This window comes from Anser anser, assembly GCF_964211835.1.
Source record: "Anser anser genome assembly, chromosome: Z".
Lineage (NCBI taxonomy): Eukaryota > Metazoa > Chordata > Aves > Anseriformes > Anatidae > Anser > Anser anser.
In genome coordinates, this window is record NC_139723.1 from 78,831,196 (window position 1) to 78,859,146 (window position 27,951).

The 27,951-nt window shown below is 50.8% G+C and overlaps 1 protein-coding gene and 1 long non-coding RNA gene across 9 annotated transcripts in view; both read right to left on the bottom strand.

The window, feature by feature from the left end:
* The window catches only part of DNAI1 (dynein axonemal intermediate chain 1), a 142,595-nt gene that overhangs the window by 6,342 nt on the left and 108,302 nt on the right, over positions 1-27,951 (bottom strand). For all 7 annotated transcript variants that reach the window (XM_083818042.1, XM_083818041.1, XM_083818043.1 and 4 more), the window contains one exon: positions 22,662-22,847. In XM_083818042.1, coding sequence (XP_083674168.1) covers positions 22,662-22,847 — 186 coding nt within the window. The remainder of the gene's footprint in view (positions 1-22,661; positions 22,848-27,951) is intronic.
* Positions 1,689-22,655, bottom strand: LOC310889861. Of its 2 annotated transcripts, none has more exons than XR_014576845.1 (2): positions 7,012-22,655; positions 1,689-6,519 (listed from the first exon to the last, which is right to left on the bottom strand). It is a non-coding gene; the product is annotated as an uncharacterized lncRNA (long non-coding RNA). The 2 variants fall into 2 exon arrangements; XR_014576846.1 differs by having other exon boundaries at positions 6,631-22,655.

Genomic DNA, 27,951 nt, shown 5'->3' on the forward strand with positions numbered 1-27,951 from the left:
AGCTGGCAGAAAAGCCCAGGGGATGGCTGGGTTGTTCAGACATCAGCAACCACACAGGATCAGCGGCCGCACAGGATCTCTTTCTGCTTCCCACACCGAGGTGCTGGACAAGCCAGGCACTGGCCCCAAAATGCTCATCCTGCCAGCTTCAGCTAAAAGCAGTGCTACTGGTTTTAAATTCAGATCAGACCTGGAAGAGGCTGGGAGCATCCCAGGGTGTACACCAGAGGGAACATGGAGAAATGCAGGGGTCACCCGTACCTCGTGGTGGGTGCCGGCCTTACAAACACGCAAGCAAGAGGGGAGAGAATGAGCTGGGAAGGCCAGGCTCTGCAGCAGCAGAGAGATAAAAGGGAGGTCAAATTCTCAGCCACAGCCATGCAGAAGGGCGGCCGTTGCCACAGCTCCACCTCCGCTCTGCCAGGGGCAGGCTGGGACCCCACAGCCTGGCTCACGGCCCTCACAGTGCTGTCTGGCCAAGCAAAGGATGTTCACACAGAGGAACCAAACTCTTCCCCCGCAGGTTTTGCTGGCCTCCAGCAAAGCTGTGCCACGGAGGAGTTTGGCTTTTGTGCCAGTGGGTGCCGCGGTGCGATCTCTGCTGGCCCTTAGCAAAGAGCTCAGGAAATGCTCGGCAGCGAGCCTCCAGAGCATGGTGTGGCACGTTGTGCCAGCAGGACTTAACAAATAATCACCAGCACCAAACTGCAGCGGAGAAGAGCAGCTGCCAGACTAGGTGCTGGTGGAAATGCCTGTCCTGGAGGCTCTGCAGTAGAGGATCTGCCTCCGACAGCACTCACTAGCCTGCCTGATCCAGCTGTGGCTGAGCAGGCAAAGCTGCTGAACTGCTCATCTCGTCTCACAGTGACCGCGGCGCAGTCTGGCCTCGCTGTGCCCAGCAGCAAAACACAAGGAGGATGCTGGTGGCACCACGTAGCACAAGATGGGCAAGACCATGCGCAGCTGAGAGCTGCGGGAGGATTAGTCCCAGGCTTTGCTCTTTGGGCAGATGAAGAGATTGGGCTTTCTGCCATGCTCCCTGCTCTCAGTAACTCCAGAGCCATAGGCAATGTCTCACACACCACTAATTTAGGCACCTAAATATAGCCTCAAGAAGTCCTCATTTAGCCACTGTGCAGGAGAACCTTGGTGAGCATGGCCAAGACGAGCACAGGCAGGGAGGTTGGTGTGTCCTCACAGCTCCTGCAGACCAGGCACTGCTGTGACTGAGTTATCACAGCACCAGTCCCAGAAAAACACAACGTGCACGTAAGACATTCTCTCCTCTGCCTTTTCCGTCTCTGTCACTTACGGGTTCACAACAGGGATGTGGTTGCAGTCCTCAGGTCGAGTATCCCCAAAACAACAGCCTTAAAGACAAGGCTGAATTTAAAGGTTATGCAGAGGCACTGTGGTCTGAAGCAGCTAAGCACATCGACCTAACTCTGCCCTGCACTGACGCTGCTTTAGGAATTAGGAAGCATCAGCAACAGGTGCTCTGCTCCTACAGGAGGACACACTGGGTTTTGTCAACCGTGGGGACAATTTGGCCGCAATCTAACTATGAGCACTGTGTGTGTGTGTTAGAGACCAGCTTTGTCCTCACGCGTCATCACCCCTGGTCACCGAGAAGCCACCTTGAAGAGGGCAGCCCGGTGAGATGACAAACTCCTCACAAGGCTCGTGGAAGTGATTTTCAGTCGTATCAGTTCACAGATTTAGCACTAAGCACTGAGAAAAACCACTGTGTGCTCAGCGTGCAGGGTAATTACGCTGCATTGACCTGTATAAGCTTTGTAAGAGGACTAAAAGGGAGTAAAGAGCCCCAGAACTTTTGCCTCCAGCACAGGGAGTCCTGGTGGTGCAAACCACCACTGGGAAGGGGGAGAAGCAAGGGGGGCCCCTTGCTTTGCCTCCCTGGGGGGCAGGCTGTGCATCCCCCACCGCCCTCAGTCCTGCGTCCAGCCCTGCTGGGCTCCAGCTTTCTGCAGTGCCATCGGTCTCTTCTGGAGAGGACTGATTACTTTAATTAGCTCTCGGCAGCACCCAGCGGGAAGCCCTGTTACCCAGAGCCTGCCCGCGTGCCCTGTGCTACGATGGCATCAGGTGGAAGGGCTGGCGGGGCACCAGTGCCTGGTGTTCAGCGGTGGGATCTCTCAGGCACAAGCAGCAGGGAGGAAGGAGCTAGAATTGGTTTTAATCGGGATTGTCCACACGAACCACTGGGCAGGAGGTGCCGTGACTTCTAGCTCTACTCCAAATCTTCCTGCAATTGCCACAGAACCTAAATACCCCCGAACAAAATCTCAGTGCTACCCAAACTACCCTAAGGACACCTGCAGCACCTCTCTCCTCGGGCTTGCAGCCCTGCAGCAACAGGCTCGGGCAGACCCAGCACCCACGGGCTCCAGCAGCAACCCCATCCGAAAGGCAAAAGCAAGGAGATGCCCTGCGGTGTGCACGAGCCTGGCAGTATTAAGCCACAAACCTCGATGCCAGCTGGCAGGTAGCACCGTCAGCTGCACGGCACCACTTCTTTATCAGTCAGCATCTCTCTTTCCTTTCTTTTTTTCAGCTTCACTTCGGTGTCTTTGCATGATGGCTCGGTAAGCTGTTACGGATTAGACTTTAATAAAAGCAACCAAACTGTGGCTGTGGATATGCCATTCTTCCAATACCTTGGTACTGCTGTTATCTCACAGACCACAACATCACAAGAGATCACTTGCAGTTGCACAAACAGTAGATTTTCAAAAGTCGGGGTTGTTTCTTTCCGAATCCCTCTTTCTCTAACTACCATTTCTAACACACATCCCCTGCGAATGCCTTTTAACTGCCTTAAGAAAAGTCCAGCTGCTACTCCTCTCTTAACACATTTTCTTTTATAACTTTTGTCATATTAGGTTTTTAGTATAACTCACAAAAATATTTGCAACAAAAATGTATTCTTGTTTGCTACTAACATGACAGCGCGTGAATATACTTTGCTCTGGATAAATACAAGTACATTGGGAACGGAGTTTTGCTATAAAGAGAAGTGAAAATAAATGTCTTCACTCCCAGTTGCCACATATTTAATAACATTAAATGCCGACGGCATGGAAGATGTATTACAATTGATACTGTTGTACTGAAAGAGCTCGGTTTGCAACATGTCAGGCCACAGCGCTCTCTCCCTCTCTCCTGCTCTCCATGACTGCACTTGAACTCAGGGATGCTCCAGAAATAGCACTAGATATTTCAACTGCGTGAACAATTGTGTCAGCTCGACAACACGTCCTCGTGTGTAGGTTTCAGTTAAATCACAGCATCGCTGGAGCAGGGCTAGGAGAAGCCCTCCAGCGCCCACCAGTCCGCCCTGGTCCGTGGCTGCTTTTAAATTGCTTCTGACAGACGCCTGCCCAGCGCTTGACCTGGTCCTTGGGGTACGGGCACAACGTGCCCCGAGCGCTGTGTTTTCACGCTCCGCTCCCATCACCTGAGTGGCCACTTCTTCTGAAAACCTCCAGGGATGGTGCTGCCAGCCCATCCCCTGGCGATGGCTACCAGCACGTCTCTTTCACGCCTGTAAATCCCTTTCCATTAGCCTTTTGCTGCCGCCTGACCACCCCGGAGTGCTGCCTTCCTTGCCCTGCCAGCCTGGCACCTCTTTGGGGTGCATATCTCTCCGCACCCCCAGCTTCCAGCCTTTTGCTGGCCACCTTGCCCTTGCTGCTCGCCTGCTTATTAGGTCTTTCAGGCACAGTGCCCCAAACTGGAGCTGAGGAAGGATCAGCTCACGTGTCCTGCTTGCCCCTCTCTTGCCCGTGCTCTCCCGTACGTCACCTCTGCTATGGCAGGGCACTGCTGGCAGGTCTCTGAGGTCTTTTCCTGCAAACATCCCGTGTCGATTATCCCCATTTCCTTCCCCTCCCCTGGTATTTTGCCTCCGTCCTCGGTGGAGTGTATCCTGTTTACTTCAGACCGTGTCTCCCATTTGCCACAAATGAAAGGACTTGCACAGATTTTCCTTCCCCGTTGCAGAGGAAACATCCTGGCAAATTACATATGCCACATAAACACTCACAGGTCCGAAAGCCACCTACGTGCTTACTCTGGACTATGTGGAAGGTCAGGTGAAGTCTCTTTCTGGGACTGAGTTACCCCACAGCATGCAAATCAGGGCTTACAAGCGATCAGCGAGAAGCTGGACACAGGAGGAGCGTGGGAAGCACCACGGTTAAAGCTGTTTCTCTTCCCCAGGATCTGGCCCTGTTACAGCAGCTGAGAAATCCCTTCCTGCCCCAAGACAGACGAGGCTCAGCTGTAACCCAGCGCGGTGTCCTGTGAGTTCCTGGTTAGGAGCTTTGCTGGTGTCAATCTCCTGCAGATTGGCTCGGCACGGTGCTGCGCGGTAGAGGATGCTCCTCGCTGCCCGCTGCCACGTCAGAGCCCATGCAGCCAGCAGTGGTGCTGGGGCTGTGTTACCCCCTCCCCGCTCACAGTCACAGTGACCCAGTGGCACTCGACTGCCCACAAGGGTCTGAGGAAGAGCTGTGCAGAGAAGAAGAGGATTCACCCCAGCCTGTTTGCAGATGTTGGGCTCGGGGAGTTCATATCAGCCAGAAGCAGACAGGATAAAACAAGGCAGGAGAAAGCCAGCGATGTGCTGGTGGGCAGCTCCAGGAGTGCTCCCCTGGGGCAGGGGCACCTGTAGAGCACTGCCCTTCCTTCGGGGAGACACCTCTGGAGATGAGCAGAGCTGCCCTGAAGAAATCCCCGACCTACCCAACAACTGCTCTGCGGGAAGCATCCCACGGCAGACCTGAATGTCAGCTCCCTGGTATGCAGTGATGGGCATGGCGATGGGGCCAGGACCGCGGGTGCTCCCGTCCCAGCAGCAGGCCCAGATCCCACACGCACCGGAGACCCTGGAGCATGGGGGCTCCTGGGTAAGGTCTGCAGACAAAGACGAGGTGCGCCCTGCCTGAAAAGCAGATCTGGATCCTGTGTTCAGGTCAGCTGGTCAGGCGGGAGGCAGTCATTTTAATGACAATCCCGTCTTAAGCTGCTGAGCTGACTCCAGTCCAAGTCCCTCCACTAAGCTCCTTGACATCCTGCTTAGAAAAGCATTATTAAAATCTAATTGCTCCATGCATATATTGCTGTCTCAATTATAACCGAAGTAGAAGGGAGATGCAAGCAGTAATCAATCTCTCTGATGCTAATGCATACCCGAGGCAGGAACTGGCCCTGGGAAAATCCAATTCAACACCACCTACTAAAACCAGAGGGGTATATTCATAGTGACTGCCCATGCTGCCAACAGCACGGTCGGTGTGCCCACGGGTGGTCTCCCTGAACTGTTCTTTGATTCGGGTTGCTGACCAGGATGCTGCACCTGAATTAATTTAACACATTCCCTGATGTGCCTCTGTTGTACCAAAACACAATTACTTCATTGCTATAGACCACTTCAATCCATCTGCTCAGCTAGCTGCTGAAACCAATGGAGCTTCTTCACAACACAGTATTGTAAAACAAAGGCAGGCTGTGAAGAAAACAATGCAGGAGTCATTAAGGAGCTTCAGGTGAGCTCTTCCAAAGGTAATCCCCCCACTGCTCAGAGTCTCACCAGCACTCCTGATGGAAGAAGGTAGCCAGCAGCTGACAGCCGGCAGCAGCAGCTAGCTGAGAAGTTAAGTGCCAGATTTAAGGACTAGAAGGATCCTGTTAGCAGAGTGTAACTGAAACTGACGCACGCACCTAACACAAGGTGGGCAGATGAGCTACATTAGAAGAGCAACAGCAGTACAAAGCCTGTCAGCTTACCAAGGCTGAAAACCTCAATGCACCTGCAGGCATGGCCTGATCCTTGTCCCACTCTGTGTTGTTGTAGCTGGGGAAAGAGGGAAACATCTGAGGCAATGCTGCCAGCTGAGCAGCCAGCACTTGTCCTTGGCTACAGGTTCCCCCAGCATGGTCAGCTCATCTTCTCAGGAGGGCTCACTTCTTCCCAGGCCCTCCTGTTTCCATTCCAAACTAAGTCCAAGCACGGATCCTCCTGGTATTGTCCTGGTGTGAGGAGCTCCCTGAAACCCAGCCACGCTGCAGGTCTGGGAAGAAGCAGTAAAGGTTGAACAAGGACCTGGTGATGTTTCAAAACACCTCAGGATGATAACCAGAATTGTTCTTCTCCATCAGGACACGCATAACTGAGCCAGAGGAATGGTGGAAACAATTGCTCGGTGGAAATAAAGTCGTAGCAGCCCCCTATATCCCACTGCTTCTCCAGCAAAACAGTTAACCATGTGGATCCTGTGTGTAAACACTGTTAAGTTGTAGACACCACAAGCGCCAAGGACACACGGTGCCTTCTCCAGGCACTTTGCTGATCATGCTCATCCTCCTTGCTGCCAGGAAGTACTCGGCACCATTTGAGAGCTGGGTGAAACACAGCCCAGCAGGGGTCGAGCCCATCGCTCCACTGCATGCCCGCATGCCCGGCACTGCGCAAATGCCTCTGCACCAAGAACAATCCTGAAAGGAGATGTTTTCACAGCTGGTAACCAAGCGCGGAACAAAAGAAAGACAGAAAGTGGCCATTTGTGCTCAGAAAATTAAATCCAAATTTAATTCCAGTAATTATACCTTCATTAACACCCCATTTGCCATAAAGATGCATAAAATCCCAAAGTGAGTGCTGCAATTGCTCTGAAAGTGAGAAGAAGGTAACTGGGGAAATACTGCCAGCCCTTCCCTAGCCTGTAAAACCCTTAAGAAGCCTGGATCGTTGTGAATGGTTATTGCTTGTAATTTAACTTCCCCAGCAACCGTCTGTAAATGAGCCAGCCAGCCAGAAATCCAGCGAGAGCAGCAGAGTACCTGTAACAGAGCTGATTTATTCCAGCCTCCCCTGATTTAACTATAGACAAATGCAATGCTTCCTGCGTGATCACCTGGGGCTTGGATGCTATTGTGGTGAATACAGCACAAACCAAACTCTCACCCCTCTCCCTGCTGAAACCTCACCATGTTGGAGTCCTTCACGAGTCACGACAGCAGGTCCTGGCCTGGAGGTGTGTGACGTGAGCACAGCCAACGTGTGAAACCGTGCAGGACAGCCCAGGTCTTGATTTCAGTCCATCCCTCCAGTGTTTTGAGGTCATGCAGGAATCTGATCTTCCAAAACCTTTAAATCCAAGTCCTCCAAAACCTTCAAACCCTCTGTGCTTCCAGTCCCTCACAAGACTTTGTACGTGGACTCTCGGCTAGACCATCCAAGTTATGAAAGGAGAGGTTGGAATGCCAGTGAGGACAACATCCAGCCCCCCAAGACAAATCTGCGGGCTGCTCTGAGATACCATCCCAGTCTGAGAGTGAACCCCTGACAACTGGGGCCTTTCACTCCTGGGATGAATACAACCACCTGGCCTAGCTCAGCCACGCACTCACCATCTGAAGAAAGGCAAGTACACAACCACATAGGAAGGTTCCCTCAGGAGCGACACATAAAGCCCACGAAGGCTACAGGGTCTGAGGCTGTTAATCACACCCAACCCCTGTGTAATGCTATGGCATAAGAGAAGCTGTCAGTCTGATAAGAAGTCTAAAGGTTCAGTACATCACATCATACAATGGGTAAAACTTTGGTGGATTTTCTCCAGAAGGCTGCAACACAGGCAGGCAGAATGTGCTAATTAAGAAACACCAGGTGAGTGCTAATGACAGAAGCTTTAGGAGGTGGGAGGAAGCGAAGAGGCTGAACCTTTCTCACCTCCTGTCTCTGGTGCTATGTATTGCTACGTAACTCAGTCACTGGAAAAAAGGGAAGGAGCTTCCCAGGGAGGAAAGAAGATAAGGAGATGATGGCTGTGCTGGCTTCTCCTCTCTGGCCCTGGTGATGAAAAACAGATTGTAAAAACCTTCCTTTTCAGCTAATGGATGGGAGGGTCCCAGTTTCACCTAAGGGAAGAAAGGCAGAAGGTAGCTCAACCTGAAATGTCAATAAACCAGAGTCCCACAGAGACTTCCAAGAAGGCTGGGGGCTGGAGCACCTGAGGAGACACTGAGGCAGATGGGCTTGTTCAGCCTGGAGAAGAAATGGCTTTGGGGTACCTAACAGAAGCCCGTCAGCATCCAAGAGAAGGATATCAAGAAGACAGAGCCAAAGCCTTTACAGGAGTGCACAGCAGGAGAACGAAACACAACAGTCATCCACTGAAACAGGGAAGGCTCCAACTTGACGTAAGGATGTTTTTTCTCCGCAGCAACAGTCAATCACTTGAACAGGTTGTGGAGTACCCAGCCTTGGAGGTTTTCAGGACTAGAATAAGCCCTGAGCAACCTTGTCTGATCTTAGAGCTGACCTGCTCTGAGCTGGAACTTGGACTAGAGCCCTCCCAGCATCCCTTCCAGCCTGAATGTGTCTGTGGCTCTGTGAACCCAGAATGTTCTTCATCGCCAAGTATATATTGAAGAAATATATTGAACAGATATATACATCTTACTGCAGACAGCATTTCTAAGCAAATGTTCTCTTATCCATATATTGTACGTAGTGCCAGGACTGGTGCAATGCAGTCTTCAGTGAGGCAATTCCCAGCCCCTGGCACACTGTATGAGGGGACAAGATCCCCAGCTCCCTCCTCCCAGGGTAACCAAAGGCTATAGGCAGCTGTACAGACCAGTTGTCTGTGTTAGAGGGGAAAAGAGAGGAAAGAGATCTTCCAAAGACAATTGGGAAGCGGTGGAGAAAACCCATGGGGAGCTGGAGCCTGAGGCAGATGGCAAAAGGACACAGGAGGAAGCTGGGTTAAGAGTCTTTGAGAGATGACACCCCAGGGATGAGAAGGTGAGGACAGTTTCCCTGTGCTTACCGACAAGTGGGAAACCTCCAGCCTGAAATAAATTAAGATGGGAGCTTATGTGATCCCCAGACATGTGGGGCAAATATATCTCTCCCCACTAGGCTTATTTCAATGGCAGACAAGGGATAACATTGATTTAATGTGTCTCATCCTTGACAGACCCATGCTCGCTGTTGGAGTAACACCTTGTTATCTCCGAGTGCTTACAGTTTGATTTTTTGACATGAGCTAGTAAATAAGCCACAATCAAGAGAACTGAAGAGTTCAGGAGTCCATAAATCTCTTCATACAGAGCTACCTGGGCTGTTCCAAGCCGTGAATTCCTCTTTATAAAAGCTGTGAATCTCTCCCTGCAATGCTGCCCGTCAGTCTCAGATCATTTCAGTCAGACCAAAGGCAGAAATAGATTTAACAGATTTTAAGGAACGATCCACACAGCCTCAGTCAGTAAGCTCCGATGACGCCTCTTGGAGCTAAAATACATCTTCTAGCACAAGACAAGGGGTTTTGACTTGAAGGAGTTTGAGGGATGCAGATTAGCCAGTGCCCACTCTAAGCGTGTATGCCCTGGTCATTGTTTGAACCTGTTTAGCTGCAGTCAGCTGCAAAATCCCATTACACTGCCTTCTGCTAATTTAAAGAGCCTTCCACTGCTGGGAATCCCTTCCGCTTGCAGGTGCTTTTAAGCTGAGATCAAGTCATCACTTAATTTATTTGTGAAGCCCTGAAGAGATCCTTGAAATTGTTTTCCAGACCTTAGATCAACCTTGTTGCTCCTTCCAGACTTGTCTGCATCTTTCATCACCTGCACTGAAGTGTCAAACCCGGACACCTCAGTGTGCACTGCCGCCAGCCATGGGTTTACTACTGCCGCTCCCAAACACAGGGCCCTGGTTTCGCTCCTGCTCCGAATTACCCCAACGAGGCAGCCAGACTGTGTTTGGCTCCGTGTTTCAGTGTCACGCTGGGAGTTCACGCTTTCCTCTATGGCTTTTAAGCCTCTTTTGGCCTCTCCAACTCCAGGACACAACCCCAGACCCACGAGGGTGATTTGCATGGGATTTACATCCCAGCCACACCAGCCTGTTGCTGTGCTCTGGTGCTGTGCCTCATCAGCGGCTGTGCTCTGATGGGAGTTGTTAAAATAACACTGCTGTACCTGGTCATCTGGCAGCAGCACTATTTACTCATCAGCAAGACTCACATTTGACACTGACAATGCTAAAAACAGGAGCTGGGTCACAAAAATACCCCGCTGTTTATTGTTAAAAGAAAGTCCATCTCAGACCTGCACCTGACAGGCCATTCTTTCAGGCTGTAAATAACATCTTGCAGCAGCTTTGTCACAGGCCCCAGTTAAATGGCATTTGCCAAGCAAGGCTGGGAGCCCACCAAGTGAGCAGCTGGTACACGGGGAATGGGGTGATGTTTACAAGGCCTCATGCTGTTAGACAAGCTACTCTTTCTCAAGTATCAGACAGTGCTCAGATGCAACATTTAGCTTTTCCCTAATTCCCTCAACCACAACTCATACATCTGGCACTTTTGTACCACCTTTCAGCCCAGGCTGCCCAAGCCTTTTACTAACTCAGGGGTTTAGCAGCTCTTTTACAGCAGGGAGGAGCGGGGACAAGCTGCAGTGGGTGGTTTCACTGCAGCCTGCAGAAAGCAAAAGCTGTCACTGCAAAGCCCGTGGGGACACAGGGCTGGACCTTCTCCAGTGAACTCCTGCCAGCGAATCCAACCTGGGTAAAGGGCAGGGATGGAGAGGAGAAAACAACAGCTTCGCTCTTGGGAAACCTCTGCTCTGCCTGTGACCGTAAATGTTGCAACTATTTCAGAGACACATGAACCAAAGACGGAGCTCTCTCCGACAACTCCTCTCCCTTTGCTCCTTTGCAGGCAGGCGATGATGGCATCACAGTTTCTTATTGCTCTTCTAACAAATCCAGCCCAACCTGCACCATGTGAGCCCTCCAGCCTTCATCTCTGCCCCGGGAGCCGGTGTGCTGCCACATGCTCACAGCATCCTCTGCCTTGCCAACTGCTCCTATCTCCCTCTCCTGTCTCCATAATGCTTGCAGCTCCCCTCCGGCCACAGAAAAGCCCTTGCTGGCTTGTGTGAGCCTGTCCTCAAGGTCTCCAAGGTGCAAATTTGAGCTTCAGGACTCAGCCAACTCCTAGGGAGTTACAGCTCAGACTAACCTCGCCTTAAAATGAAGATCTGGCTGCCTGCAGAATATTATCTTTGACACCAGCCTCTGAAAAACCACACCTGGCAGCACATCCATGGCTATGAGCAGGGTACAAACACCCTGAACAATCAAATTTCCCTACACAGGCAAGGGGGCAGTGGGCTGGAGTTTCCCCTGCCTGAGAGACCCCTCTGCAAGGCTGTGTCCCCTACAGGCACCCCAGGATCCCCACCCTAAGGAACTGCTCGTCAGAGCACAGCTTTTCTCCTCAAACAAGCAGCTGTAATTGAAACCCAGACCAACAGCCTTTTGGAGCCTGCTCAATTATGAACTCTAACTGTGAAGCAAACCCCAGTGCTCTTTTTTTAATGACCTGAAAGGCACTAAATTAGTAATTTCCTGCACTCCCACTGGCTGTCCTGTGGTTTGCTCAAGCCAGATAAATTGCGAGCCTTTGAGGTCATTTCCCTGGCTTGGCAGGTTCCTTCAGCACGGATCAAAGCAGGGGACCGAACCCTGGAGGGGGATGAGCATCCTCCAGTCTCACAGCTCTATTTCGGGTCATTCTGGTTTCGGTGCCTGACTTTTGATACCAAGGCAATATAAGAAGCAGAGACTGAGCAGTGCTCATATCCATGCTCCTGGGAAGACACGCTTCCCCTTTCCTGCAGTCCCCACTCCTAAGGATATTGCAGCAATGCCAGCAACAGGTACAGGCTTCAGCTCCAGCTGAACAAGGCACGAGTTAGTGTGCTCAGCTCAGGCTGGCAGAGAGGAAATGTCTTTTATTAACTCAACTAGTATCTAGCTGGAAAATAAAAGACAAGCTTTAGGGCACATGCACTTGTCTTTTCTTCCCAGGTATATTTGTTTGTCTAATAAAGAGTGTTATCTCTGCCCACAGGCTTTGGCTTGCTTATGGTGTTAGACCATCGTGGCTACAAAAGCCCCAGCCCCTTGGGAAGGCGGCTCTCTTCACATTGGCTCGACCTAACGGGCTTAATCTGAAGCATTTGTCTTGGGGAATACTAGGGGATGACAGGGATTGAAAAGCTGAAAAAGGCAAATGCTGTAACTGTCCTAAAAAAGGAAAATCACAAACCCGCCGGCTTAACCTCACTTCTCAGAAGACAAGTGGAACAAGCCAACAACCTGTTCGTAAGTGCCTGCAAGGAGCTGCATCAAGGCTAACACGGATTTGTACCAAATAAGTCACACTGAACCAATCTGATTTCTTTTTGCAACAACACAGTAGGCCTTGTGGACAGGAAAGACACAGATGTCATTTATCTCGGCTTCAGGAAGACTTTGCCACTGCCTACTTTGACATTCTGATCCTCAAGTGAGACAAAAGACTGAGATAAAATGGGTGAAAGCTGGTAAGACCCAGCTGAATAGCTGTACTCAGAGCTGCCAGCACAGAGAGATGTGTTGTGTGTTACACATACAATTCCTTGGTCTGCCAGGGATCTGGTCAGCGTTTCTGCTAGAGCTCGGGCACTGGGACAGACGGGAAGGCTGCAGGTGTCCAGGAAGGCAGGGCTGAAACTTGAAATGACCTTGGTAGACCGGAGATGTGGCCTGGAAAACCTGCAGGTGATTTAACAGGGACAAACGCAAGATATTGAACGCGAGCAGGGACAAGTCCCTGCACAAATACAGGACGGTGGGGAAGGAGCGTCCCACCGATAGGGCTGGGGGTAGAGGGACAGCCACCCGGATGGGATCCAGCACTCCTGTGCTGCTGTGCAACACTCGGAGCTGTCCCACCACAGAGAAATGGGAGCATTGTGGCCAGGAACGTGAAATGATCCTTGTGTGCTGGGAAAGGCAGCGTGAGAACGGGACCCACAGGATGCCATGCAGCAAGGACACAGCTCATGGCACACAGTCTGGAGGGTTAAAACAAAAATCCTTGGGGACTTCAGCCCAAGGGGCTGGAGATGAGGACGAGCACACTGCCCAGGCAGGACAGGTCTCTGCGCTGACCAGGACCCCCCTCACGTGGGGGTGAGGAGCTCAGGCTCTCCCCACATCAGCAGCAGTGGGATCAGAAGCAGGAGGTGTGAGCAGGAGACAACAGGGGAAGTTTGCCCTAAGATGGCCCCACACAGTCGGCACCTGGCATCCCATGAACAGTGGACGAATGTGAGGGTAACATCTCCCCTCGGGGAGAGCCTTGGAGCTGCTGTGACTGCAGCTCCCACAGCCAGCAGGGCTGCAAGGCAGCCCCTCTTCTTGGCTTTGCAAAGCTCTTCTCTTCCTTTTCTCCACGAGATAAAAATAATCCTTTTGCGTCAGCTCCATCACCGTGAGCAGCAAGACATTTTATTCATCTACGATTTCTTCTCTCATTTAAACAATTCCCCATGGAGCCCATCAAATTAATTTGAGCAAGGGCCATTATTTGGCCTGCCTGGCGGCGCAGGTGTCTCCTTTTCTTTTCTTTCAGAGGGAGCTGGTAGATGGCACGAGCACGTGCTGGGGAGAGGCTTGGCAGAGGCTGGGAGCAGCGCTAGCTGATAAACTCAGCACGACGGTTGTTATCAGGGTCCCAGAGGTTCAGCAGAGCACAGAGGTCTGTAAATCCTTGCACCCAGTCTCAGAAAACACGCAAATAAAATCCACAAGCAAGGGGCATCTTACAGCCATGCTTTTGGGGTGTTTTACAGGCATACAGACACACTCACCCAGGAGAGAGCTGCCCTCTGTGCCTCCGCTGGCAGCCTCAGCTCTTTTCAACCCAGGCAGGCTGCTTGGGGAAGAGTGTGGTGGGCTCTGGCAGCAGCTTGAGAGGAGTTACAGGGATACGCCAGGCTGGTCCTTGTAGCCACATCCCTTCCCACTCCAGGTCGTGTCAAATTTCCTGCCCTTGTCACTGCAGCAGATGCCACTGGGCTGGCTCTGCAGGGAAGGACGCTGTCCCAGGGGGCCCAGACGATGCCCAGGGACAAGGTATGCAGTATCACAAGCAATGAAAAGCTGAAGAGCTCGAAGAAGAGTAAAAACCCACTCTCTCTGAGCTTTGCACTTGCCTCGGGCATTGCTGGGGCCAGTGGAGCAATGCAAAAACACGACTGGGCCAGGCCTTGCAAATAAAGGCCAGTGTCCCATTTGCTATCCCTGCTGAGTGAGTCCTCAGGTGCTCAGGACACCACACAGCCATAAGCTAGAAAGAATGAGTTACATTTTTCCACCTAAGCTGTGTGGCCAGTACAAACAGACCAAATCAACCCCTGTGGAGATGCAGAGCCAACGGGGAGCTGCTCACCTGCATCCCAGGGTTATGCATGCTTCCAGAACGCCCAAGGGATGCCAGCTCCTCCCAGCCTATCCCTTCACCCAACTGTCCTCCTGTGATGGACAACACAGGGAGGCTGGACACATCACCATCTGCTGGGCCCTGGGGGGACAGGGCTTCTCCATCAGCACACCCCAACAACAGCTCCTCTTCTGAGGTATGAGTGCATCAGACGTGTCCCAGATGCACTCAGCAGGAGGGACGCATGGAGAAGAGAGGCTGTAGGGAAGCAGGTCCATGGTGATTGTAGATACCTCCTGCTCGGACAGGCTGGCTCCTGGAGAGATGAGTGTCCCCATCCCACTTCAAAATGGAGAGGAGCCACATCTCGTCCTAGGAGACAGAGAGGCCAGGTCCAGGACCAGGTCTCCCAGGCCTTTGCACCACGTCCTCATGAAAAGCCATCGCCTTGCCCTTCAAATGCACCCTGCGGCTCAGGGGCTGAGCTCACAAGCTTTCCCCCTCCACACCCCTGCGGCAGAGGCAGCGCTCAGAAACTGCTCAGGGATCTCTGGAGGAAGAGCAGCTCACCCTCAGACGACCCGCAGGATAAGCGTCCATGCTGCTCCCATCAGCAGGCAGCTGTAATCAGTCACTGCAGGGGGCCGAGCACCAAAAGCCTCAGCAGGAGAGGCTGCAGGCTGGCTGGCCTGCTCTCAGACCCAGCCACGACTGGGAGAATCAGAGCATCCCCAAAAGCCTCCCTCGCTGGCACTGCCAAGGGCACGCTTTGAGAGCAGCGCGTTCCCACGGGGCTCCAGCTGGCCAGAGCTCGCCCTGCCTTTGTTCCGGAGCTGTCATTCACATAAAGAAGTGGTGATTTCTAAGGATCCCCCGATTTTCTGGAGAGGATTTAAATCATGTGCATGGAAAGGAATCCGCAGAGGAGAGCTAAAGAAAGAAATGTGGAGGAAAGGCGAGCCAAGCAGCCTGAGGGGCTGCCATAACGCTATGCTGTGCCCACTCCTCGGTGCCAAACAGCTTTCTGCAAGGTGTGGGAGAAAGCAGAGGCTCTGCGGAGCTGTGGAAGCTGAACAGGCACATTCAGGCAATTGCAGATCTCCCCAAAAATCCCTTTGAAGATGTGAATCAGGGCTGCTTGTTCTGTTGTGTCAGGCATTTCCCAGGGCAGGGAGTGATGTGCTCCTTGGGCTGTGGAGGAGCAAAGCCCAGACTGCGAGGGGGTGGTGGGCACTGAAGTACAAACATAATCTGTCCATGAGGAAGAGGACGGAAAGCCTTCACACAAAGCAGTTCTTCTAGCAAGATAACTGTGCCACCATGGAGAAATGCAAGGGAAGGAGTAAAATAAGGCACCACCGAAACCATTTTGCTTGGCCAAATTCAGATTTCAGTTATATCCAGAAAATAGCAAATTCAGAGGAAAGATAGCAGATTTATTTCAGGAGAGGAACGTTTAGCTCAGTGACTTGATTGTTATTGATCACAAAAAAAAATCCCCCAAGCTCTTTCCCCAGCCTCTCTCCAAACCCCTGGCATCGCAACAAGAAGCAGCCTTACACCACTTTCAAACATGGGCAACCTTTTTGTTATACAGATCTTCAAAGGAGAAGCTAGTAAGTCAAAGCCAGTTCCAGCCAATGTGCAGTATCCCCCAGGCAGCACTTCAGCATCTCACAGGATGAGACTTGCACTTTAGAAATAATTCAGAAGTACTATTGAATTTTCTTAAAACGGGACATTTTCTTGCTCCAATTGCCAGTGTTTCCATTTCACATACTAAACACGCTTCATCCTGAGTACTGAGAATTGACTTCACCTTAAAATAACCCGTAAATACGCTGATGTCTCTACTCTCTCCCGCAACTGCCAAAGAGAGAGGTCACAGAAAGTGACATTACACAACAAAAATAAGGTTGGAGATGCATGGCCATGAACAGCAAACAGAAGAAGACCCCCCATCTCTTTGACCTTGGGGTTCAGCAATCCTGCTGTTACACAGAGCTCTTTCCTCCTTTCACATACTTTGATGCAAGCCAAAAGTTATTTCACTGAAAATAAAGAAAAATAGTTTAACAACAGAAGATTCAAGCCCCTTAGGTCTACTGCTGGCTTGTTTGGGCTAGCTCTCCAAGCAATGCTGGTGCCTGAGGTTGCGATGTGTCTCTCCAGGATCCAAAACTCTTTTTACCTGTGATGTAACACTACCAGACAGCTGGATTTGTGCCATACAGCTACTCTCCTGTGCAAAGTGGATATGTGCAGGGTCTCCAGACAGGTATATATCCAAAGGCTTTTGATTCTGTGGACTTCAAGTTGTGAGTCATAGGTTTGTGTAGCAAAATGGCCACAGGACACAAACGATGTTGCTCACACACTGAGAAGTTGCACACAAGCGGTGTGCAAGACTCTTGCTGTCCTCAGTGTGTGCTAGCGCCAGCATGCATTACCCTTGGGGACTGCCACAGCTTCCTTATGGAGAGCCCTGACCCCCTCCCTGGGACAGTGCACGTGTAGCTCGTGGCCACAGCACCCCAGTCCCTCACAGCCTGCAGGGTACCAGAGGCCTGGGGCATCCCTGTAGCACCCTGGGAGACTGAGCCACCAGAAGATGAGGGTTTTACGGGAGCAAGCTCCAGACCCAAAGCAGACTGGTAGCTACTCAATCAGTGAGATGCTGTGCCTTGCTGCCAAAACCATCTGTCCTTAAATGGCCCATGCCGGCGACGCGGAAAGCTGTGAAAGGGCAGAAGTAGGGTTTTGCAAGTCCCTGGATCCACCTTGCAGTGCTCAGCTCTTCCCCTAGCAGTACAGAGAGCAGCTATCAGCGACTAGCCTAAATAACAGAGGAAGAACTGAAAGGAAATCAAAAAGCATTTACGGACCTCAGAGGAAGCAAAGCCATCAAGCTGCAGGTCAGTTTTTTATGAGATTCGAGCTTATTTGTGTGTGCCCCCATATCAGGGGGCCAAACTGCATCTGGAGGCAGCAGTCCTGATGTAGGCAAGGCACAGCAGTGCTCGGTGCCGAATTCCTCCAGCACTCCTTGAGCTCTGTGCTCTTGGGCTACTGCACAATTAGCCAGCCCTGAAGAGACAAGGAAATCCTGCTGTCACTCAGGCTGCACAGAAGCGGCTGCATGAATGTCAATGACAGAGGAGCATTTGCATGAGAACGGCAGGACTGGGAATAACACCACGAGAAGAACAAGACTCTTGAACCATTTGGAAAGGGGAGGTGAGCAGTCTTCTTTCAGACAGAATGATAACGCTTCAGAGCTGCTGAAGCAAAAACTGTGGGGACAAAGTGTACTTTCCCTAGTGCTAAACCACCAGCCAGTCCGGGACTGACGTGACCTTGGAGGGTGCACCTGATCTATTACTCCTTCCTGTAAATCCAGGCAGTCCCACAGGCAGATGGGTTGCACATCCGAGGACGGAAGGGAGGGAGTTTCTGTTCCTCTCCCTGTGCCTGTTGGTTCATCCCCCAACAGCTACTGAGGCCCCAGGAGATAGCGATGGAGGCGGTGTTGATAGGGATAGGCTAAAGAAGAGATTTCAGACACCCTCCTAATGGATATTGGCTGGTGTGACAAGGCGCACGGCATACGCTCACGGGCAGGAAGGCTCAGTCGCCCCGTGTGCCCTCGCCTCTCCCAGCACCACCAGCTGCTCACGCACACCTGGCATGGGACCCACGCGTGTGCCCACAGCTCCTGCCCTGCGCGCAGCCCTGCTGCCACGTCCTGGGGCGAGCGAGCAGCCCTGCTCCCCTGCCCACCCACCCACACTGCCCAGACCCCCTCAGCCAGCGTCCGCGGTCTGGGAGCAACCCGATTGTCCGTGAGGGACAGGGAAAGAGGTGGCTTGCATGTGTAGAAACCAGTAGCAGGAACAGAGACTTAGGTAATCATCCTAGATAATCCAAGATAAATACCCAAGATGAGCATCGGACCAAGAGGCTGGCTGCTTCCCTAGCCGCAAGCTTGGGTACTGTCCAAGAAATTTTCCTTAGCCTCAGCAAATGCTGTATTTTAACCTTTCTTTGACCCGCCTTCTTGTCTTCTCCCACTCCGCTGAGCTCTCCCAACATTTCTAAAAACACTTTACATTTTTTTGATTCTCTCCTGTTTGCCTTTGGCCTCGATGGGTTGTGCCTGGCTATTTTAGCAGTGTTTTTTGAAAAAAACAAACCAAGGCCCACAAGCAACTACATTCTTCTGACTGTGATGACAAAATGCTTTAATTTCTTTTCGGGAACGAAACCTGAAAGGCTTACTAATTAAACAGCTCTGCCCCAAACCGATTCTTCTTCCAGCAATGCTTCCCTCGGGTGAACTCAAGCACCAAGGTTGTTACAAATTAGGAACAATATTTTATTAGTTAAACAATTCTTGCCTAACGACTGCTGCAATATTTAAGGAGCACTTGGAGTCCAAAAGTGGCCTGGATGACAGCAGAGAGCCACTTGTTCTTAGTGCTGCTTCTTAAAATACTGCAAGAATTTCTGCTCCACCCCTGAGCTCTCGGCAGAAGGATCCAAACCAGCTTCACCAAGACTCCCCAGGAAGCAAAATATCTGCTGTCATGAGCCTTCTGCCCAAGCAGGGGGGTTGCTTGGGGAGATGCATGCTCGGCATGCCGAGTGTGGGACAGTGCTGCTGGCAGCTTGACTGCAAACCGACCTCCGGCAAGCTCTGCTCTCTGCTTTGCGGCTCCTCATCCCACAAGGTTCGGGTTCAATCCTCTTTGACCCTAAACTCCAGGCTCTCCAGGTTCTTGGAGTTAGTGCTTAGCACTTGCGTAGTGTGTTCCCAGAGGGCTCTCCAGAGCCTCACACTGTCTAGGGACAAGAGCAATAGGCACAGAAAGCCTTTGCCGGGCTCACACCCCATGGAAATACAGCTCTCTGCCTCAAGGCATCGAGAAGTCCTTGTCCGCAGAGACCTCAGCCTGTGGGGCTAGGGAAGGCTCCAGTCCCCAAACCACCTGGGTGAGGATGCAAGGACACCTGCTCTGCTTGGCATGAGCAGACTCCTTACCCAGAGTGTGCACGGATGTGCCCCCAGCACAAGTGCCTGGTAGGTGGCAGAGTCCCTGTCCCCAGCTTCCTCTCAACATCAAGGGCACCTGTTCCTGTGTGCCACTAAATGATTCAGGAGGCCAAAACTCACAGGGAGTTGGAGGCATTTTTTGAAGCCGTTACTCTCTGTCTTGGTGAAAAGTCACTTCTGAAAATGCTACCTGAGTGCTCTCAAAGAGTTCTCCTGTTGGTTTATTTCTGCCAAGTGCTCATAAACAGGGCTGTGATACCGCTGCTGACAGCAAAACTTGGACTGTTAAATAACAGTCCTTAAAGATTCCAAAGTGTTTTACAAACATGAACTAATTAAGCTGCAGATCAACCCTGAGAATTATTTTCATAGCTCTTGAACCTCCCCTTAAATCTCAAGGACATGAACAGAGAAATGAACCAAGGTCTGATGAGAACCCAGGAGTCCTGATTCTCCTGATTTCCACTAATCCACCCCACCAGCTTTAACTAACAGGCAAACCAGAATAAATTCAGAGCTGCTGAAATCCCACTGGGATGAAATTAGCTCAGTCTCCCTCTGTGAGCCCTATCCTGGAAGCCCAGCAGCAGCCAAGGAATCTGCAGAACATGGAGCAGACAGCACCACGTCTATTTTTAGGGGAAGAAAGAGGATTGGGAATGACATGTGGCTATTAAGAGCTCTCTCTAAAAAGGGTGATTAGTCTGCTAGTCATACCTGTCAAATGCAGCTGTCCCAGCTGTGTGGGAAGCTGGCAGAGAAGCTTCACAGGCAAACCCCTGTGACACCAGTGTGTAACAGAGAGGCTGTGGGACCTGGATGAGCCCACAGCTGCCCTGTCCCACTGGCACGCCGAGCTCTGCCAGGCCTCAGCAAGGCCTCCCATCTCTACAGGAGCTGATGGAAACAAGACCGGGCAGCTGAGCTAGCATATGCCTTGTTTGATGCAAAGGCCACAGCTTCCAGGATGGAAGCACCATCCACGGCTTCGCCTGGGTTTCAGGCAGGTTTCCCCCCAGGGCTCTGCAGGGATCAAGTGATGGAGAGACCAGACTGGGGTACCCAGGTATTGACCCAGACACGCACTGGTTTCTCTGTGTGCAAGGAGACAACCAGGATGCAAGGACCCTCTGCACTTTTAAAAACATACGGATATTCTCCTCCTGTTAACTTGGCCCTGGGGACTCCCAGAAAAGAGGGAGAAGTTAAAGACATTTTACAGAGGAAAGCGGACTGCACAGGGTAAGGGCTTAAAGAGCGCACTGATTTGATCTTCAAAGGAGCTGGGATCAATACTCTGAAAGTGCGTCTGGATCCCCACAGCGAGATGATACTCACGCAAGTACAGCTGGAGGTTTGCAGCTAAGGACATGGAGGTTGGCGCTGGCACAGTGAGGAGGCGGACAGGAGGGTGCAGCGGGTGGCGCTGCCTGTTCTGCCAGGGCTTGACCCCCCTCTTCTATAACACCCTCTGACAGCTGCTGAGCATCCTCACTGCAGGGCCCCGGTCACCATCATTTGGCGTGGCAGATGCCACATTGGCCACAAAGATGGGCCCAGCGACTCCATCCACTCTCTTGTCTACTTACAGCACAGACAAACTGATGAACTGGCTGGGAGAAGAGCCAGGGTACCTGCACACACCACCAGCTATGCCTGAACATCCCGTCTCTTTCTCCACATGTGGAGGAAACATTTAATTCAGTGTTTAGTGTCCCTTCAAGCCTAACCAAGCAAGTGGAAGACAGATAGCTTAATAATATCAGAGCAGCAGAGTCCATTTCCATCCCATTTATACATTGCCTGGGATATGGTACCTATTGCTTTAGGGTCAGCAGCAGGTGATTGTGCCACTCCTGAACTCAGCTTAAACTGCTTTGTCAAGAACATGCAATTTCCCTTCCAGAAAGTTTGCAAAGGGGAAGGATCTTAAGAGACAGCAGCATTTGTACCTGTGTGGAGGGCTGCTGCTGGCCACCAGGAGTGGAGACATTCAAATTCATTCTGACCCATGGCAGAGCATTGCTGGGTGCTGCTCACCCCACAGCTGGGTGTGTGGAGGAGAGCAGCCACATTTCTGTGCGCGACCCATCTCCACTGGTGAACCCCTGTGAAACCAGGGCCAGCGGCAGACATGATGCTCACCCACACCCAGGAAGGACTCGTAAATCAACTGGGAAACTTGTCCCGCGTCAGGCTGAAGGCAGCCCTGACAGCTCAGATTGTCTCAGGCTGTGGTTTTGATGGAAATATAAAAGCATGAATATTATGAGATGCTATCCTCCACAACTCCTGCACCCCTTAAGAAACCACCACACAGCTGTGTTTTCTATGCTCTCTCAGCACAGGGAAGATTTGCATTTCCAGTGGTGTCCATCGGGAGGGACTTTTTTAAAATCAGTCAGAACACTCAGGACTGACACCAGGGTGATTAGTTTCCTGCCAAAGACCTTGCTTAATGCAGTTGGCTGGTAGAGTATATAAAAACCTTTGGGGGTATATAAATAAAAAATGATCACCCTGAGATACTGCTTTCTGGGATCAATTCTAAAAAGCCTGAAACTGAAAAAGCTCCATTAAACAAGGGACAACTGGTTGTGAGAATTACTTGGGCTCAGAAATGATGCTACATTTACAACAATACAGTTCCTGTCTGGATGAAGCTCCTAAAGTCTAATAAAGGAACCGTGTGGGAGAGGTTCATCATCCTGCAGGACTGGCACTCATGGCTGGGTGGGAAAAGGGGCTTCACCGACTCACAGAGGCATCTGCATCTCATTGCTGTCACTTGAGAAAAGCATCCCATGTCTCCTCGCTGATTTAAGGTAGTACTTGCTCATTTACAGGACACAGTGACACAATGGTCAGGGCACAGGCTCTGATGATCCAGAAATACAAGAAGACAGACAGCATGGGCTCTATGGGAGGACTTGGGAAGGAGTTGGGATCACCTTTACTCAGTTTCAAGGAGCTTTGCAAATAAAACCCAAACTTCAGAAAAGATGTGAGCTTTGGGAAACATACGAACCTCTGCAGAGTTTTTGGGTTTGCCTGGAGCACTGTAAGAAAGTGGCCTTCTCACCTGCAATAATCCCACAGAGAGCAAACCTTCTTTCCACCACTCCCTGCTCCTGCCCAGGAGCTAACTGAGCCTTCTTACTCTGACAGGAACAGAGGCAGGGATCTGACATCCCAGACATCCTGCTCGAAAGGCTTGCGGTCTTAAGCATTGCACAGAGGAGACAGGACAGTGAAGAGGCATGAAGAGACCTGCTAAAGTTCGGTGCCTCAGTGGTCCTTACCTTGGGCATCTTGCGCAGATTGGGAGAGAGCTTCAAGCAGGTGATGTGGCCTCTCTCATCTCCGACGATGACAACAGGGTACACAGGGTTAAACTGGATATGGGTTATTTTATTTTTCTTCTTGGCCACCACTATCTGGGTGCATAGAGCTTCATACTTATTAATGCTCAGATCAAACACATGGGCCTGGAAAACAAAAAGACAAAGAACACAAAGGGGTTAATCAGGCAAGAACATCCCTCAGCAGAACGATGCCTGGAGAAATTGCAGAGAGAAAGGGTCCTAAGAAAAGGCAGCTTCAGCACACAATTACTATCCACCTTCAGAGGTTTTGTCCTCTTTTAAGAAAGTGATGTGCAGAAGCTGCCTGCTGCTTTTGAGGGACTGTCCCCCTCCTGCAGGGACTCACGGAGTGAGGACCAGTTCCCTGATGTGGGTGCAAGCTCTTCCCAAGACCGTGGCAAGGCTCTAGCTGATCTGGACTGGAAAAGGCTCAGAGCTGGCATTGCTAGTCCCACAGGTCTTAATCCCCCTTCCCAGTGTTGCCAGTAATGAGACAACCAGGTGTTAAAACGCAGTCTAACACAGATTGATGCACCAAGTGGGAAATGTTGTCAGAAGCACTGATTACCCTTTATTGCAGAGCTTTCTAACATCTCCAGCTTAATAATAACATTAAAGAATCAAATCAGCAATTAATAGGGAAATTATGGGAACATGGACAGTACAATTAAGGATGTACCCTGTAGTAAAGCAAGGGAAGTACAGGCAAACGCACAGCACAGACCAGTTTGGTGCTGTCAGTCCTCTCCGGTCCAGGTGCTGTGGATGCTGTGCCAAAATAGACGTCCTTCTCCCATGGCACTGACAGGTAAAGGCTGGCCAAGCATGAGAGGCAAGGATGGAGGGAGGCAGACCCGAAGCCTTGCTCAAGTTGGATTCCCACCGGCACGGACCTCAGACCTGCGGCACTAATAATCAGTGACACAGACCTGCCACATCGCTAACTGCATGGTAATGCATGTTTCGCCACGAATCCAGTGGGAAGAGTAGAAGTTACTCAAGAGAGTGTGTTAACCTAACATTGTCTCCCAATAATTGCAATTAGCTCCTGTCATCACTACAGCCTGCGAAGGCTAATAAAACACGACGTTCCTCTCTTCCCTGGTGCTGAAGTGAGCACTCTCCAGCATGCTGGACTCCCACCTTGAATCCATCATGCACACCTCCAGCCTCATGTTTTTTTCCCCTTGTTTGTCTTCAGAAAAGCTAAAGAAGGGGTTATTTTATGCTAACAAGTACAGTAGGAATAGGGGGGAAATAAGGACTGAACTACTTGTGTATCTCCTGCCAGCTGTATCTTGTTTACCAGCACTTAGGAGCCAGATTAGATGTATTATTTCAACGTTGTGGCCATGCCCACAATTTGAATCTAGGAATTATCTGAAATCTGACAGCAGTACGCTATAAAAGCTTATTCCGAAGAGTGTGAAAGGTTTTGTATCAAATCACTACATGTGCTTTCTCATCACACACCAAGGTGGTGAATTTATCTGAATCTGTGTACTGCAAAGAGCTGGGCAAGCTGCAAGAGCACAGATACCAAACAGTCTCACATGCCGCTGTGTCTTCATAGCCGTTTGTGATATACTTGGGCTGGGCTGTGGAATCAAGCAAAGGTTTTTCAGATGCAGAAAACAAGATGAGGAAACGTCCCTTCACGCTGGAGTAAAATAAGACTTTTCCAGACATGGAGGAGCTTGGGAAGTAGAGAGTATTCTCAGACATGTTTTAGAGAAATCCATGACAGTTTGTAATTCAAGAAGGGAATCCAAAGCATCAGCTACAGATAAGGATCTGCATTTTGGAGAGCCCTTCCCTGTGCCCCATCATCAAAAGAATAGCTGGAAAAAAGATGTCAGACTGATCCACTCAAAAGATCAGATGCCAGAGCTAAATTCTGAATCTCAACCTGAAACTTGAGGTCCCACACTCCAGCCAAAGTAATCCCAATTTCCTTCCTCTAGGCATCAAAAAGAGTTTCTGTCCTGCCTTGTATTTATGCCTGCTGTCTTACTGTCTCTGAAAAGGAACAAGCTCTCTTTTAAGCACATCAGCCCCCCATGACCCACACTCGCTGAAGGCTTAATTGCTTGCCTTCACAGAACACATCTTTATTAATTTAAGGATGTGATTCACCTCTCCCCTCAATGGCACAAGCTCAATGCTAACTAACCTGAAAGCCCAGGAAACACCCCTTGCTTGAGTAGCATCGATTAATCCAGAAAAACAAAGGTAGCATGGAGTCAGCGGCCAGGTTTTGTTTGAGCAGCGCGGTCTGCACTGCTGCTTTACAAGGCTGTCTATGTATTACACCTGCACACCACAGCCAGCAGTGCAGCGTGGCAAAGATGGCATTGTCTGAAGGCTCAGCTGGGGGGTGCTGAGCAATGCAAATTACTGTGGGCGAGGCTGTTTTTCAAAAATGCCACCGACAGCCCAGACAAGCAGAATGCCTGGGACAAGAACTCGAAACCATCAGCAGCGTGGAGAAGGTCAAAAGCAAACAAGTTTATGAATGTTCCTACTATAAAGCTCCTCTTTTATGAGCTTCTAAACAAATAGGCTTGTTTTCTTTTGCCAAGGGAATCATGGAAAAGAACAAACTATTCCAGTTCTCCAGCTGGAAACAACAGCCTCATATCAGCTGGCAGACACTCCAGATGGAGGGGTGGGCCACGGGCGTTAGGAAGGACTTCAGAGGCTTTGATTTAGAGCTTACAGGCACTCTCAGGGGAGGGGAAAATGGGGTCAGACCAACACTGTGCCTTGGGAGTATCCTAAAAGGGGCACGGGGCTTTGCACAGCACTTGAAGCAGCCTCATGCTGCTTCAAAGAGCTGACCGGCACCATCTGCAGATCTGCCTGGGGTTTGGGGCAGGGCTTTCTGCCCCAAGAACAGGAGACTGAAATCCTGCAGCTCTCCTTGAGGGTCCTAGGCCCTGAAGCTGCCCAGCTGGCTCAGGTCGTGGAACTAAGGAATACGGATCAGGCTCCAGTTGGATTTCCCGTCTCAGAGATTCACCAGCAGCACACAGCTTCTCTCCGTCCCACCACCCCAGTGGCCTTCACCCCCCCCAGACTACAGATCACTGCTTACCTGCGAAGACAGCCCCCAGGGCTCACAAGATGAGCCCTCTCTGGGTACCTGACCCCAACAAGGGCCACCTAACCCTGAGCATGACTCCAGCATCAGACCCATGGGGATGAGAGCTGCCCCCCAGGTGCTGTCAGGCAGCTGGTGCCAACTGGCTTTTCTGATGAGGGCTGATGTTTGTGTAATTTCCACATGTGGCAGACAAGTGTATTTACATAATCACTTACATACAGCGTGTCACATCATCGTGGACCCCTACAGCTCACAGGGCAGATGCTTCTACCCATCTGGCCCCCAGTTCCTCTCTCAGTACCACAGCATCACCCAGGCTTGTATCTCCAGCAACGCAGGAAGGCAGCGATGCTTAACAGCATGTGACATTTCACAGTTCAACGAATCCATGGGAAATACAGCAATTTGCTCATGGTCCCAGAAGCGGAAAGTGTAACTTTGATGGGAAGACAGCACATAACGACGTGCCAGCGCAGTGCCTGTGCTGGGACAGCAGCTTGGGTTTTAATGGTACTGATAACTACGTAGGAACAAAAAGCACCTCAAAATTGTATCCTTGTTAGTGATTACAAACCAGTGATGGGCAACCTGCACTTATCCAGGAACAGCTTAGAAAACCCAGCGTGGAGGTTTCAAACCCCTGATTTGCAGCCCTTGAAAAGTGTTTCCACTGTGGTGCATGTCCCCAGAGGCAGCTGGAGCCTCCCGACAATAAAGTTGTTTTTCTCTGACACCTTCTGCAGACCCTGCAGAAGCAAGCTGGGGACCTGCAGGGTCTGCAGCCCTGCTGCTTGCAGACCACAGCAGACACCTTCATTCGTTCTGATAGGCATTGAAATAATGGGAAAGGGCTTTTCAGTCAACAACCACCAAAGGAAACCTGGAGTCCCAACCCCAAAGTGCCAGACAGTTTGATGCCAGGCAGATGTTCAAAGCAAACTTCTCCTTGAAGGGAAGACAGTAACTCTGATAAGCCAGTAGCCCCCAAAAGATGAGCACTGAAGTTTAGCAGATGCCCATTTATCTCTGAGATGGGATCAGGTGGATCCTGCAGCCTTTGTCAGATGCTTTTTATTCAATAAGAACATTTTTAAATTACCATCAGGGTAACGACAGAGCCTCCATGGTACTGGCAATAATGGCTGTAGCTGCTGTGTTACAGCTGCAGAAAATATTTGACACAAATGAGCAGCTTTGATGCCTAACTCTCAAACAGCTGGAGGAGAAATCCAGCTCAGTTGCATCCAGAATCATGCAAATACATCCCACCTCCAGAGACTCCCCAGTAAGGCTCCTCATGGCCACTCTGTAAGCTTGGCACAGTGCAAATCCAAGGCTATTACCGTGTCTCCAGCTCCATGCTCAGCGTTTTGAGCACTTCACTTCTCCCCGCCTGCTCTGCAAGCTGCATTTTCAGCCTGAAAGCCAGCCCCAGCTCTCCTCTGCCCAGCAGCTTCCAGCAGCTCCAAGGAGACTTGGAGCCTTCTGTCCTTATGCTCTGCTGTTCCCCCTGTCCTGCAGCACAGCAGCAGGGAAGGAAATGTCAGCGGACCCAGGGGCGAGCTGCACCCTCCAAGCAGCACCACACAAAAGCAACCAAGCTCTCTGCCAGCAGGAGAAACAACTTGACATGTGTGGACCACGAGGATGAGAACCCAAGAGCTACCTTGACCTAATCTGCTTTTACTGCATGCCTCAAGCACAAGCTGGGTCTGCAGTGGATGCAGCCTTTGCTGTCCTTTTCTCCTGGGTTTACAAGCCTTCATCCCCCAGCACTGGTCTGGACAATGCCCCCATGCTCAAAAACAACCCAGCAGGAACCAGAACCAAGGCTGGGGGAAATATATGGATGTGTGTAAGAGCAAAGCAGATGTACCTGGTAACTTGGCAACAAAGAATAAAATCAGTGCAAGAGCAAAAGGTGAGGGGTGATTTAATATCATTCTGCCCTTTACCAGCTGACATCTCTTTCTTTGGTTGGCTTTCACTGTCTGTGTGATGGATTTCCCTCATTTTCTTGACTGAATCATGATACCTCATCCATTAGCCAACTCCGCGGGTGATTTGTTTCAAATTCTCAAGTAATATATTTAACAAGTTGGCAGGTCACCCCCAACCCTT